The sequence below is a fragment of the Saccostrea echinata genome, unplaced genomic scaffold (genome assembly GCF_033153115.1).
Source record: "Saccostrea echinata isolate AGI-Se365-2 ecotype Australia unplaced genomic scaffold, CSIRO_AGI_Sech_v1 ptg000025l, whole genome shotgun sequence".
Taxonomy (NCBI): Eukaryota; Metazoa; Mollusca; class Bivalvia; order Ostreida; family Ostreidae; genus Saccostrea; species Saccostrea echinata.
In genome coordinates this window covers 12,937,668-12,954,005 of record NW_026889774.1, presented here as the reverse complement: position 1 = coordinate 12,954,005, position 16,338 = coordinate 12,937,668, and the positions used below count along the sequence as shown (strand labels likewise).

Here is a 16,338-nt window from a genome sequence, read left to right as displayed (position 1 = left end):
GAAATCTACATAATTTTCTATCTGCGTATTGAACAGAAATTTTGATTTCGCAGAATTTGACCACGTGGAAAAAAAGTACATTAAGTCATTTACAGTGATGTAAACAACTTTTCATGGGTCATAATTCTGCAGAATCACAATTTCTGTTTAATCCACAGCTAGAACATTACACTGATTTCTTGGATTGTCATTGCATGGCCTTAATGCATTTTAAGAGCACTATGAAAAATTTCTACGGAAAATTTTATGACCGCCTATCTCACTTGAATTAGTCCCAGGCAGTAAAAAAAATTATGTCTACAGCAGACCTGTCTACTCTTAAGATTTTGTTCGGATTTTGAGTCCAAAATAGATCTAACGTTTTGCTATTATGAAAATATAGAAATCGGAAATCCGTTCGTTTGGATTTTAGCAGTTAGTTTTCGTTATGATCTGTCTCAGTTTAACACTTTTTAATCACTGTAAAAAGAGAAAGATTTCAAACAATTAAGTGATGTCGGGTTGCCAAAATGCAGTGATTTAAAAAATGACGGCAATGGTAATTGGAAATGTAGTTGTCTCAATTAATATATGTAAAAATCGATGGAAAGTGAAACCTTACTGGCAAATGCCAAATCTCGCTGACAAATCTAATAAAATATACTGAGAGACAACAATATGGGTAAACAGGTCTGCTACAGTACTTGCACTACAATTACTGCTGCAATTTTTGAGAAAGCTGTTTGAATGATTATTTTTCAATAAAATCTTCTGTAATAGAGATATTCATATAATTTTTGGTAATTTTGAACAAATCAGTGATTTCTGATCATAAATGAAAAGGAGTGAATATATTTGCATACATTTATTAAAAACATGTATGTTGCTAGAAATTGGTGCATTTTCATTTTCAAATTAGTGATTTTAAGTGTTTATTTGTTGTAAGTCATTATTCCTTTTTCCAGGTGAGTGCTCGGACATCAATTATAGACTTTACTGTCACAATGAAAGGATTGGAGGATCAACTTTTAGGGCTTGTTATTCTGAAAGAAAAGAACGTGAGTATTATTTCATACACAATAAATATTCTCTTAAGATGCTTTCTTTATTTTAAGCAGAGATGATAATTGTATTTTTTCCCAACAGGAACTGGAAGCTGACAGAGCAAAATTAATGCTAGATGTCAATTCAAACAAAAGAAAAATGCAAGAGTTGGAGGATAACTTGTTATACAAATTGACAAGTACAAAGGTATTTTTTTTTCTTCACAGAGACACCTTTAATTACGAAAACCAAATTTATCTGGGAATAGAGTCTTGGTCCTTTCTTCTTTTCATTTAGTAGAGCTCTGTTTCTTAATTAGGGCCCTGTATCAATTAAAATCAACTATAGAAACATGAAATTTTCTAAGCAGAAAGATGTCTTCTCTCTTGTTACATAAAATGTCCTAGTACACACACACACACACTCATATATATATATATATATATATATATATATATATATATATATATATATATATATATATATATATATATATATGTATATAAAGAAAGCACAAAGAAATTAACTTTTTATAAGGATACCCACTTCTGCCCCAACCCAGGGTTGAACTCTCGACCTGCAGAATCTGTCTCCTAGCAGTACAGGAACAGTGTGCTAGACTGCTCGCTCATCTAGGCAAGTGAAAAAAACTTGCTTTTGATGCTGATGGAATTGTCACAGTGTCGCCCTACACTAAAGCACATTTTACAACAACTCGTAATCTAACATAACTGCCCTAAGTGAAGAAATTTTAATATAGAAAGCAAAAGAAATTCACTTTTTAAAAGGATATCCACTTTTGCCCAACCCATTGTTGAACTCTCCACCTACAGAATCTGTCTCCTAGCAGTAAAGGAAACACTCTTAAACAAAAGCAAGTTTTTCTGACTTACCTAGAGGCCGAGCGGTCTAGCACGCTGTTCCTGTACTGCAAAACTGCAATCTCAAATTATTTCTTCATTCAGATATTTTTTACATGCAAATCTGTTGAGTTGTGCATATGTCAATCAACCTGGTTTAAGGTAACTTTGTACTCTATATACATAAAAAAGAACGATCCCTATGGATATATGAAATAAAAAGCCTTTGAAAATAGTTTACGAAGACAAATTAGAAGATAGTAGGGCTTGGTATCAGTTCTCTCAGGCCAAACAAAAAAATATGTGTGGTTCTGGTTACACTTTCAAAAAAATTAGGGTAGGTAGGTAGGGATTTTTTTTTTTTTTTAACAAAATGATTTTCTTAATTTTTTGTAAATAATACCTATCACTGCTTTGCAAATGGCATTTAGATGTGGTGTAATAATATACTAGTCAATATTGGTAGGGGACTCCTACATGCTAGCTTGCTTTGATTTAACACTATTAAACACTTGCACTATGTTTTGCAAGGAGGCCGTCATTGCTGAAACTAAAACTTAAACTGGAGCCATTGATGGAAATCGGGGAAATTCCGGGAAAAATATGAAAATTGCCAAAAAAAGTTTAGAGTCGGGGGTATAAAATAGGGAAGATCGGGTAACCGGAACCACACATATTTTTTTATTTGGCCTCATCTTTGATCAACATGTCTTTAAATGAATTAATTTTATAAAACGTTAATATGTCAGTGTCCTGCCAAATCATTAGAATTTGGTGTTCATTGCTCATAAATAAATTCTTGCTGTATAATGCAACTGCAGAAATTGAAAACGCAGAAATTAATTTACTACCTTCCAGTGGTCAAATCACAAAAATTTCCAACTGCAGAAAATACCCGTTATACGGTATACTAAATACATGTATAAAGACTTTCATATTATGAAAATAATTATGTGGAGCACCTGATATTGGTTCAGAAAAAAAAGCTTGATACACCATTACCAAGTGCCTGTTTATGGAAATTGATAAAGTATGGCCGGAATCTCCAAAAATGGCTCTTTTGATAAAAATAGAACAACCATTAATCGAAATGAATATTTATAATTGAGCACCTTAAATACACCACAACTGACTTAATTTTTATCATAATCTATGATTGGAAGAACTATAGATATGAAAGTTTCTAGATCTATAGCTTGAAACATTGAAAAATGTTTACAGTTTAATATGTATGTGGAATGTTTTGACAGGGATCCCTTGTAGATGATGAGTCTCTCATTGAAGTGTTGTCAGTAACAAAAGTTACTGCTGCAGAAGTCAGTGAAAAGTTAACTGTTGCAGCGGAAACAGAAATCAAGATTAACGAGGCTCGGGAAGAATTTAGACCAGGTTTTCTTATGAATTTCAATGTAACATGAAAATGTTGAAAGGAATTTGAAGTAGAATGGTTACTAAATTAGGGAAATCTTTGAAATTCTTTCAGAATGATCTACCTTTTTTTGTCCAATTTTAATCAAACTTTCAAGAGTAGAATTTTAACAAACAAGATACATAATTATGTAAGTAGATTTTTTAAAAAAAATAGTTTCAAGTCTAGTTGCACATTTTCAACAATTTATTTGAAAAAAAAGTAGTCTTCAGTCTCAATAGAGATTTCTCATTTTCAAGTATTATATACAACATATATACTTATAGCATGAAATTTTTAATGCACTAAATTTCTTATTACAGACCCTAAAACGTGCTACTACACCACTTGCACGGTTCGGTTCGTTTCGTTTTGTGTACGGTACGGTACGCTTCTTGCACGGAACGGTACGCTTTGTGAACGGTACGGTTCGCTTTGTGCACGGTACGTTACGCTTCTTGCACGGTACGGTTCGTTTTGTGTACGGTACGGTTCGCTTTGTGCACGGTACGGTACGCTTCTTGCACGGAACGGTTCGTTTTGTGAACGGTACGCTTTGGTGAACGGTATGTAAATTAAGTGGGCAGAGCCTGTACGCTTTAGTTTATGATTGGCTACTTCATAAAGTCGTTTATTTCTTTATTATAATTTCTTTATTTTATATAAATGGAAGGACGATGTCGCAAGCATTTATAATAAGTTGTTTTTAAGTTTAAACTGTTATTATAGGTGCATTTCGTTATTACATGTAACTAGTCGTCTTAATAACTGTATCTTTTTTTAATTTAATTTCTGTATGAACTACTTTCAATTTTTAAAATAAAATAATTTTAGTTTTCTATTTATTATCTTATTTTGTACACCATCGCCTTATGGTTCAGTAACTCGGAAATGAATCGAACATATCAACAAAGACTGTATAACAAGGATGAAAAAAAAAATATTTTGGTTGCGTCGCCATAAAAGGCCTTTCTGTATTTTTTTAAGAATAAGCGTACATATGTTTTTTTCCCTTTAAATTTTCCTAATTGAATATAATTATTATTTTAAATATTCACTTATCACACTTTTAAACAAATGAGACTGATTTTATAAATCCCTCATGTTTTCTTTTCGTCTACCATTCTTTTTACGTTCTTGTCACTGTTGCTTCATTTAAAAAAAACAAACAATTTTTTTTCTCTTGACCAAATGATCAAACAAACAATAAAAAAAAAGTTATTATTTTTATTTGCGGGGAATTATAATTTTTTTTACATAGACTTCTTCGGTGTTTGGCTCGCTAGGAAAAATACATTGAAATGAAATCGGTAGAAGTGTACACAATTAGTGCAAAACATTACTCTATTTTTGTGCGCGTAATTGTTTTCCTTTTTACATAAATTTTCCATATATTTGTAAAAATGTTTTTGAAGGGAAGTTACAATCAAGAAAACGGTTAAGACAACTACAATTCCATCTACAATGTATAAATGTATATAATATATACATGTATGTATACTGACTGCAAAGACAGATTTCCGAAATAAATATTGTCAAAATGTTAGAAATAAATAGTCCGTTTTCAATTACCTTGAAAATAAATAATATGCAGCCATGCATGTCCTCAAAAACTTTGAAAATGAATAATATGCCCATGCCGGGTGCTAACCCCCCCCCCCCCCCCATTTGTTTCCTTGTCAAACTCAAACTTTTTTTATTGAAGATCTAGAAGAAAAGCTGACTGCACATGAAATTCTGTTTATATATGCTGATTAAAACTGGTTCATTGTTATAGACTTACTGTTTAAGAGACAGCAAACTGTTGATACACGTGTGAGTGTAGGCATATCTGGACTAACGGGATTAGATACTGTTCAATATACACAGCTCAAGTTTTTACCTGTGCACGTGTGAAGACAATACTTGATCAAAATTTTCAAATGTTTTAGAGTAAATAACGAAAGCATAGAAAGACGTCAGTCTAGATAACGAGACTATGGCACGAAATGTACAGCGTTTCTTAAAAAAAACTTGAACACGCATGCACGGAGTAAGCATTTTTTTTTTAAAAATATTAAACTGGGCTTTATGTGTAAATTCCAGGTAACACATTTTACCTGCAGGTTTCAGTGAGTAAAGCAAATGAAATGGGAAAATGCTTTAAATAAAAATTAATTCTGACATATAGGCCTATGATTTGTTTTTGTTTTATTACGTGTATTAAACTGAAAATTCCATGCGAAAATGTGGCGATCAAACTTTTTGACAGTATGTTATATTGGCGATAACATCTTGAGTTGGTCAGAAGAGTGTAAACGAACACAAATTATTTATATATACATCGCCTTTATTTATCTTTTTCTAGTGATCGAGAGACGTTTACATTTTAACATGACCGCTTTCAAATTGAGAATTTAGTTCGTAATTTTTTTTTGTTATTGAAATTTTGTTATTATTGTTGTTGCTAAATCTGTAATCATATCTCCCTAAAACTATTACTTACATGAATAAAAAAAAATGATTTTAAGGGCTTGGTTTCTGAAAATAGCACAGAATCTTAATGCATTTTTCAATGTGTCTTGGTTTCCGAGAACGTCCATAGCGACAAGAATAGGGTAGATAAAAGCTATAGAAATAAAAGATAAAGTATTTAATTCACTTTTATTTATTATAAATTGTACACGAAAATATTACGATGCTGCATTTAATATGGAAAAAAAATGTTAGTCAAGCACAACCCGATCATGCATAGCGAATAAAGAATCGCCTCATACTCTGTCGAGTTGTTTTGAAGTCGTAACTAGTTTTGAGTAGTTTCCTTATATTAACAGATGTAAGTCCAGATGTATGGTACTTTATAATTATATTTTGAATCTCTAGAGTTATTTCCATCCTTCTGTAACGGGCGCTGTGTCGAAAGAAATAAAAAAGAAAATTACTTACTGTATTTGGTCATTGCAAGATTCGGAATGCTTTCGGGGCGTGGCTTGCATAATTATTTAAAAAATTATTCATGAACGGTACAGTTCGCTTTGTGCACGGTACGGTACGCTTCTTGCACGGAACGGTACGCTTTGTGAACGGTACGTTTCGCTTTGTGCATGGTACGGTACGCTTCTTGCACGGTACGGTTCGTTTTGTGTACGGTACGGTTCGCTTTGTGCACGGTGCGGTACGCTTCTTGCACGGTACGGTACGCTTCTTGCACGGAACGGTATGGTTCGTTTCTGAGGTGTAGTAGCACGTTTTAGGGTCTGTAGTTGTAGTTTATAAGATATTGAACAACACTATTTTGCTGTTCATTATTTCATCTTCTTCTAATTATTCTGATTAGGAAATGCAAATATTTAAAGATTCAATGTTGCAAGTATTGTTTATTTGATCTTGCTACACAAATGACAAATCAGTGAGCAGATAAAATTTTTTAGGTCACCTGAGTCACACAGGTGACCTATTGCTATCTGTTTTTGTTCGTTGTCGGTACTAAACATTTGAACATTTTCAGCTTTTTCTCTTGAACCACTGAACCAATTTCCATAAATTTTGACATATAGCATCAATAGGTAAATTAAGGGGTACAAAAATTGTGAATTTGGTAGTCCCTTCCTCCATAGGGCCTGAGGGGTGGGTCTAAAACTATCAAAATTAGTGTTATCTTTAAAAATCCTCTTCTTTACTCTTGGACATCAAGCAGTCAAACTGTTGGCATGATTGTAATGGTCATTGAGCCCTCTATCAAAATTGTGAGTATTTATGGCCCCAGGGTCAAGGGTTCTAGAGTTAGGCTTCTAAAGTTAGGATAGGTCTCTAATGATCATGTAGTGAAAATGCATTAATTCTTTAAAAATCTTCTTCTCAGCCCCTGGGTATTTAACAGACAAACTAGTTGCATGTTTATGATGAACAAGGGTTCCTTTTTCAAAAATGTGAAAATTATGGCCCCAGGGTCAGGAGTTCTGGTGTTTGGGGAGAGCTATTGATTATATAGTGAAAGTGTATTTTTTCTTTGAAAATCTTCTTCTCTTCTCTTCTTTTGGGTATTCAGGAATCAAACAAGAGCATGCTTATAATGAGCAATTATGCCTCTTCCAAGATTGTGAATTTCATGGTCCCTGGGTCAGGAGTTCTGGAATTAGGGCAGGGCTGTGTTCAAGCTATAGTGAAAATGCATTATTTCTTTGAAAATCTTCTTCTCTGCTTATAGGCATCTAGGAGGCAAACAGAGTTTGGGTATTTTTACCAGATTTTTGAAATTCTGGACCACTTGGTCAAGTGTTCTGATGCTGGGCATGCAGGGCTCTATTAATGTGTTCTACCAAGAAAAGTTATACCTCTTTGCTATTCACATTTGATAATTAATTGATGTAATTGAAAGGTCAATTGAATAAGAGAATTTTTAAAATATATAATATGAAAAGTACTTTTGTAGTTTTTAATGGTCAGTTAGATGTAAATAATAGATAAATAAAAATGAGACCAAAAATACCTTACCTTTATACATTAAATGTTCTTTAAAGACCAAGAGAGGCCCAATATAGAGGAGGAGGAGTTGGGTTTATAATGGTGAGGAAGTACAATTGTTTTGTTTAGTATGCAGGTGATAGTGACATATGGGTCGGTGAATGGATCTTTAAGATTTCTTACTGAGTACTTGGGTAATCATTTTATTGATCCGTGATCATCCTTTTTCTATTGCTTTTGGGCAACATATACTTCATCTATCAGTTTACTTTGTTTTATTCTATACCTCTATGGATTATCATGTTTTATACTCAGGTGACCGTTAAGGCCCTTGGGCCTCTTGTATTGAATTTCTTTAGTTGCTGAGAATCTTTTAATTTTACACAAGAGAATAGCCAGTAAAATTTCTCAAGATTCTTAGATGTTTAAACATTTATTGTAGTTGCAACAAGAGGCAGTATACTCTACTTTCTGATTTGTGATATGAGTGTGGTGAACAGAATGTATCAAACATCATTGAAGCAGTTCTTGGGACTGTTTGATATATCAATGTCAAGGTAAGTGTTTCTCAATATTCAACATTTCAGTAATGGAGATTTAGGACAAGAATAGGTAAACAAGTTTTATTTTTACACTTCCCTTGAAAAAGGGGACGTTGCTTTTCCCCTGTCGGAATGTCAGTTGGTAGACCCAAGTGTTGTCTGCTCAATATCTAGAGAATCCTTTGCTTGACAGACTCAAACCGGGTACCCCCTAAAAAGTAGATGGCCTCTATTGATTTTGAGGTCACAAGGTCAAGGGTCAAACCTCGTTAGACATAGGAAGATTTTGTCTGTTCAGTATCTTGAGAACCATTTGCTTGACAGATGTAAAACTTGGTACATTGGTTTCCATTGAGGAGTAGTTGACCACTGTTTAATTTGACCAGTCACGGTAGCCTAGTGGTTAGGGTATTCACTTTATGATTGGGAGGCCTCTGTTCAATTTTTATTTGCAGTCCCACTTCAAACCTAAGAATGTAAATGTAGGTAGTGACTGTTTCTTCGCCAAGCACCCAGCATTAGAAGTGAAAATCTTGGGTCTTTCAGATGAGACCTTTTAAATCGAGGTCTCGTGTCATGGTAGGCATTGGCATGATAAAAAAAAACCCTCACTGCTCATTGACCTTGACTGCCAAGTATAGGTCTAAATTTGAAGCCCTTCACTGGTATATGGTGATGTCTATATATGAGAGAAAAATTCTCAAATGAAATGTAAAACAACATACAATCAATCAGTAAACTGTTTAATTTGAGGTCTTTAGGTCAAGGGTCAAACTGGACATAGGAATATATTGACTGCTCAATATCTAGAGTTCTAGCACTTTCCTTGACAGACATCAAACTTGGTACACTGGTTCTCCTTCAGGAGTAGATAACCCCTATTGCTTTTTGAGGTCACAAGGTCAAGGGCCAAACTGAAAATAAAAAGATTTTGACCACTCAATTTCTTGAGAACCATTTGCTTGACAGACATCTAACTTGGTAAATTGGTTTTCACCTAAGGATACTTGATACCGTAGATTTTAGGGATGAGTATCAACACACAAAAAATATACGATATATCAATATTTTTGATGTGTATCATGATAAGTTTTATTTTTCATTCAATGACATGTTCTAAAAAATGTTTTTAATTTCAAATAATTCCCATGCTTATAGAAACTGCCTAGTTAGGTCACTCTAACATTTATCTTTTCCCATTAATTGGTAATCATTATCGAGTGCTAGCTATGTTACAATGAAGTTAACATTACAATTTTACAGATCAGACAAGAGTCCAGTAACAGCAAAAAGAATTGGAAACATCATAGAGTATCTAACATTTGAGGTGTTTAGATATACTTGTAGAGGCCTCTATGAATCTCACAAATTTTTGTTCACCTTGCTTATGACTCTAAAGATCGATATGCAAACTGGAAAGGTGAAACCAGAAGAATTCCAAACATTTATAAAAGGTATAATATCTAAATTAAAAGAGCAATCGATCTTGTCAGAAATTCATCTGTGTTAATTTTTAAAATTCATTCCAAGTTTTAAACTCTACCAATCACAGCAGAGGAGCAAATAAGATAGTAAAATGTCCATCCATCTGTCTGTAAGTTATTTTCATAAACTGATACACAGATAAATTAAATCAGGATTACATAATTTAGAAAATCAATTTTCATTCTATTGATTTTTGTTGTCATGATTGCTAAAAATATAATCTTTGAATTTTAAATTTAAAAAAAAAACTATTACATGTACTTCCTCCAACAGTTTTGGCCCAATTTAAAAATAATCATGGTTGGGAGTTATTCTAGTAGGATTACATGGGAAACAGAATATTGGATTAATGTTTTACATGGGATATAAAGGAAGAAATCTTTTGAGATTGTTTTGAGAACAGCAAAGCCATGATTAGTCATATCAGAACAATGTACAGTAGCATCCTCAGATAGTGTAAATTCAAGTTTGTTCAAATCATGACCCCTGGGGATAGGGTTGGGCCACAACAGGGGATTAAAGTTTGTTCAAACTACAGCTGTATAACCCCCTAGGGAGGGAGGGGGGTGACCACTATCTATAAATTTAAACTTTTCAAATAATGAACTGGATTCTGCTCTTCTCTAGCAAAAGCATTCAAGTAAGTTATACAGTAAAACTCGTTTAGTACGAACACGGATATAGCGAATTCACGGGTATAGCGAATTTTTCTTGGATCCCCAGATATATAAATTTAACAAATTTCTTATATATGGATATAACGAATTATGAATATAGCGAAGTAATTTCACAGGTCCCAGTGACTTCGTTACAACCTAGTTTTACTGTATGGCCCATGAGCTTGTTGTCTGTTACACTAATGTAAGTACAGACCATTAGAGAGACCTTTAAGATACTTGCATCAGAAGCAAACAGTAGTGTTATGTACTAGCGATTTTTTTCTACCCTTTGGGAAAGGGTCCGGTACCGGTTCAATTGGGAAAAATAGCATTGAAGTAGAACAAAGGAGAATTTTCTGTCTTGTAAACGAATGAAATGTATTTTGCGTTTATTTCAACCTCATTACCTATTACTCGATGTTTTAAAGAATAAACAAGTATTTATTGTTTTCATATCAATGTCCCTTGTTTTCGCATTTTCATGCTTTCAATTTGTCAAAATGTATGACACTACGCTGTCTACACAACAGGTCCCACCATATTACGACTAGTCTCTACTTTCGATTTAAGCGGAAGTAAAAACAATTAGTCAACTTGTACATTGTTTCATATAAAAAGAAATACGATGTCATGGTAGTCTGTTGCTTGGCAGTGGAATTGGGAATTTTTAGTCTCAAAATTGGGAAAAATTAACGTTTTTTGCATTGTGAATGGTACCGTTTATCGGTACCAGTTATATAAGGAAAAAAAACGCTGTATACATATGATAACATATATCATGTATATAGGTGGTGCTGCACTTGACTTGAATGCTGTTATGCCCAAACCTTCAAAGTGGATATCTGATATGACCTGGTTAAATTTGGTGCAACTTAGTGGACTACCACAGTTTTCAGAAATTCTCAATCAGGTATCTTTACACTTTCAAATCTCTGTTCTATTTTAAAAAGCAAAGTTTCATCCTCTTCATATACATGTAATGTGTTATCATGTCCATCATTTCAGATTAGAAAAGGGTGTGTTGTGCCCCATTTCATGAAAGCATGGGGATAGTAAATCTCATTCATACATCTGTCTATTGGTCTATGGCAAAAACTTTAACCTTGGTCATAATTTCTGAATTTGATTTTGAGAAAAGATGGGGTGTTCATATCTCACATGTACATTACCCTTGACAAAACCTTTCATAATACATACTTTGATATTTGACCTCATGACTTTGACTTTGAAGTTTGACTTACTTTTAAAATATTTAAACTTTGGTAATAAATTTTGAATGATAGAAGAGGGGGCTTTCATATTTCACATGTGCATTACTTTTGTCACAGGCTTTTTGAGTGTTTTACGATTTTTGGACCTCATAATCTTGATGTTGAAGTTTAACCTACTTTTCAAAATTTTCACATTATTTTGTATTAAAGTATGACATGCGTATAATTGCTTTTAAAGGTGTCTAGAAATGAGAAGGCCTGGAAGAACTGGTTTGATACCGATGCACCAGAGGAGGAACATATTCCTGATGGTTATCATACATCATTAGATGCATATAGGAGACTTTTGTTAATCAGGTATTTTATCTCTAGTGATAAGCTGCAGGTTCAAGTAGCCATTCCCATAGCTCAGGTGATCTCTTTCTTTTCTTATTTGTCTTTTTTAAGTCATCAAATGTTGCTATTTGACAACATACAACAAAAAATTCATGAATAATATTTTTTTTAACCAGAGAAGTCTAGCTAATTCCTATTTGTATGTAGGGGTTGGGGGGTTGGGGTTGGGAGTTAAAAGTCTTTTATTAGAGGGGATAGACTTATAGGAAAGTGTACAAATTATTGATAAAACACTTATCATGATACAAAATTTTCACATTTTTATATATCAATTCAGAACTAAACAGCTCTGACACTAAAATGAAATACATAAAGTAAACATATTTGTATCTTATAAAATATTTTTTTTTTATTTTACACACATACATTCAGTCACAGAAAAATAGATTTTATGTGTTCATTGACAATGCAAGTGATAAATGTAAAGAATAAAATTGATTAACAGTGAAATTGGAAATAGATATATTTCAAAAGTATCAACAATTGTAATTTCAGGTGGCATATTTATTTATCCACTGTTTTTGGTTAATTTTATATTCACTCATAATGCATAACCTTATGAAGAAACATGCTTTGAATAATTTTAAATTGTTGTTATGTCCAAGCTTATACATGTATCTACCCTTGCCCAAGCATGAAATTTTGGTAAAACTAAGCTCAAGTGTAAAGTTACACTCTTTGATAAACGCAAATTGGTCTGCAATTTTTACACTTAAATTGTCCCAGATTTACAACTTCTGTGTGCAGGTCCATTGATATGGTGTCCCAATAGGGCCATTTGTGGAAGTGTAACAATGCCATGGTGTGAAACAACAGTGTGCTAGCTCGAAGTGATAAGGCGCTTGCACATTGTTCACACATGACCCGTGTTGTCACTTCACATTAGCACATTGTTACTAATGTGCTGTTATGCTTTAGCAAGTGACAGTGTGAAGTACGTGACATGGCAACATGTTGTTACTAATGCATTGTTACACTTTTGCAAATGGCCCTATCAGGACACCATAATATGATGAAATGGGGACCAAGTAATTGACATTTTATGTAAAATTTGTGTCTTTCAGATAAACATAAAAATTTTCAGTAAGCTAAAGTTTTGGATACTGTAGAACACTTTTCATTCGCGAGAACTTTATTTTCGCGTAATTATGCAAAACTGTCTGCTCACGAACACTTAATCCTTGCGTATATTTGTAGTACAAAAAATTATATAGAATAATAACCAGAGTTTGTGAATATTATGTCTCGCTTATAAATACCAAATGGCCATCTCGCGAAATTAAAGTATAGCGAAAATTTGGTGATCTACAGTATTTCGTCTTTTTCTTATAATTTCATGTGGAAAGATGCCTGTTTCTCTTTATTATTAATTCTGCATTTGCCTACACAATTGTCATATAAGTCTAATTGTAGGCTTAGAAAAACTTTATTTTTATTTCATTTTCTTTCTTTCAAGATCTTGGTGTCCAGACAGAGCCATTCCACAGGCCAGGAAGTACATAGCTGACTCCATGGGTCCAAGATATGCAGAATCAGTCATCCTTAACTTGACGCAGACCTGGGAGGAGAGTGACATCAGAACACCTCTTATTTGTCTTCTGTCAATGGGATCCGACCCCACCAATCAAATTGAGTCTTTGTCAAAGAAAGTTCATTTAGGTAATGCATTTAACCAGTGTTTTCTAGTGGGGCTGAATCAATATTTCATTATTGAAATTCTTTCTTAACACTACTTCTCCTACAGTTTTGATCTGATATCAATACAACTTGAAATACAGTAGACTACAATAAGAAACATAATTCTGATTATTGGTTTCTGATTTTGAGACTAAACCAAGGATCATTATTTTATTGATTGCTGTTGCAAAGTTTCAAGTCCAAGTGCTACTTTTCTCTTTCTTTGTTATAAGTACAAACCAGTAGAGCTACAGACTTGTCAGAGACTTCTGGTTTTAATTTATTATTAAGATAAGGCTCTACTTTATTAAATAAAAATTTTAAAAAATGCAATTTTCGAGTAGATTTCCTATAAATAGCAGGCAAATTCCTACCCATCATGCTTCTCTGTGGGAAAAAAAACCAGGATTGTTTAGCAACCTTGAATGAAAATAAGAAATCTGTATTTCACTTTCTGGTGTCTAAATGCAAAGAAAGCAAAATTCCAAATAGTTTAGTTTACAACAAAAAAATTAATTTTGACTAGGAAAACTGTAGAAGCACAAATTTTCATGGGGATAAAATTTTGTTGATTTGTCATCTAAAAAGGGCATTTAGTTTTGTTGTTTTGAAAGTAACCCTATTCAATATATAGTGATATAAAAAAAAATTGTGGAAATAAATTTTTTTGATAATTGCTAACAACGAAATAAACAAAATTTAATTCCTAATGAATATTTCTGCTTTTACAGCTGGTAGCCAAGGATTGTCTGTTTACTTTATTTAATAAATGAATACCATTGAACAAGTTGAGCATTTGAAGATTAATGACATGTTAGAAAATAAAGTTAAAAAGCTTTTAAAAGATACACCTTTTTACATTTTACTCAAATTTCTAGTTACAATATAGACAGTGGGAGAAAATTTATTATGAAACAGTCACTGTGTTAAATTTACAGATTGCCTTGAAAGTCTGGGCACCAAAACAAAATACTCGTTTTTCAATGCCATATACAGTCAAACATCCTTATCTCAAACTCGATAGGGCCATTGAAAAACTTATAGATATCTTAGTATTTGAGATATCAAGTTAAAATACTTGGAGAGTAAGTACTTGGGACTTCCAAATTACTTTGAAATATCCCTGTATTCGAGATATCAGTGTTCAAGATACTGAAGTTCGGTTGTATATACATATTACATAAACATATATATCTTGTATGTAGTCTCAATCATCAAACAATTGTGTTGAAGGTGATGACCCCATGATGAAGCTTCCTGTTTAAATTTGTTGTCACACTTGTAGCATAATAAACAAATACTGTGAAATCATTTTAATTTGTCAATGTCAATGGGTCAAAGTTCGTGGGCAAGCAAAATTTAACTTGTTCATGCATGTGGACATAATTTCATTGCAGGCTTCGACATTAACATTAGTCTGTTAGTCTCAGACTAATACATTTTCATTCGGACTAATAAAATCTGTGGCTAATTAGTCCGAACGGACTAATAAAAATTTCTGGAAAAAAATAAATAAATTACCAATGTTCGATTCTCGACAACTTTCACTGGAAAACCCGGCATGTATTTTTAGCTTTCTAGTTTCTTGGCAGGAAGTTAGGTAATTCCAAGTCAAATCAGTGCTCAATTTTAGGACTGATTGATATGAAATTAAGCATTTTAGCGATCATGTTTTAGTATGACACATAAAGAAAGATGTCGGATGTTTGGATGTATTGGATGTAATATTATGTATAGAGAAAAACGAACGAGATCGGGAATACGATCGTAGTTCCTGATCATGAGGTTTCAACGAATCTTGGAATAAAACATTTCATGTAAATGCTTTGTTTATTTCAAAAAAAGTATAAAAAGAACATTGCAATGTTTATTTTTAAATTAACTGTTACAAAACATTGATCAGGCCTGTGGGAAGCAATTTCAGTTTGGGGGGGGCACAGTCATACATTTTTCAGTTGGCAGTTGAGGGGGCAGTACCAAAAATTTCCTGACAAGCAAAAAAAAAAAAATTAATAAATAAAAAAAAATAAAGGTCATCAGGCATTTTTATTGAAGGGGCACAAGCATATAGTATCTATGTTAACTATAGTTCCCCCCCCCCCCCCCCCCCCCCCCCCCCCCCCCCGTTTCTTCGGCCATGTTGATGGTTTTTTTGGTGGACTCATAAAATCGCATGCGGACTAGTAAAAGTAAAGAAGCACTAGTCCGGCTGGACTAGAGCCTAAAAATATTAGTGTTGAACCCTGCATTGGTTACTTGTTGATATATTATAAATATAATGTATTATCAGTGATGACTCTCTTCTGATATTTAACAGAATTCCGCTAAATTGAATCCAAGAATCCGATATTTATGAGTGTTTTCCGATATTTCGAATTTTGCAGCAATCCATTTTTGTTTTTGTTTGGGTAAAAACTAAAATATTCGAGTTGTTTAGTCCATGTTTTGATCCAGAAAGAGCCCACTAACTTTTTAGAAAAGCTTTGTACAATGAAGGAAGCATTGTTTTCACAAAGACTATGTGGGTTCTCTTGTTTTAAGTAACCTTATTGAAAGATAATGTAAGACGTGAAGTATGCATAGAGCTTAATAAAATCATCACAGCTTGACATTATAATCTTTCTATAATGTTAA

General features: G+C 33.1%; 1 protein-coding gene across 1 annotated transcript in view; it reads left to right on the top strand.

Annotated features, from left to right (window-relative positions):
- Positions 1–16,338, top strand: part of LOC133192042 (dynein axonemal heavy chain 8-like) — a 229,870-nt gene that overhangs the window by 191,726 nt on the left and 21,806 nt on the right. The window contains exons 71-78 of the mRNA XM_061327885.1: positions 945–1,037; positions 1,126–1,230; positions 3,134–3,272; positions 8,177–8,291; positions 9,540–9,730; positions 11,209–11,330; positions 11,870–11,988; positions 13,484–13,686. Of these exons, the coding sequence (XP_061183869.1) occupies positions 945–1,037; positions 1,126–1,230; positions 3,134–3,272; positions 8,177–8,291; positions 9,540–9,730; positions 11,209–11,330; positions 11,870–11,988; positions 13,484–13,686 (1,087 nt within the window). The remainder of the gene's footprint in view (positions 1–944; positions 1,038–1,125; positions 1,231–3,133; positions 3,273–8,176; positions 8,292–9,539; positions 9,731–11,208; positions 11,331–11,869; positions 11,989–13,483; positions 13,687–16,338) is intronic.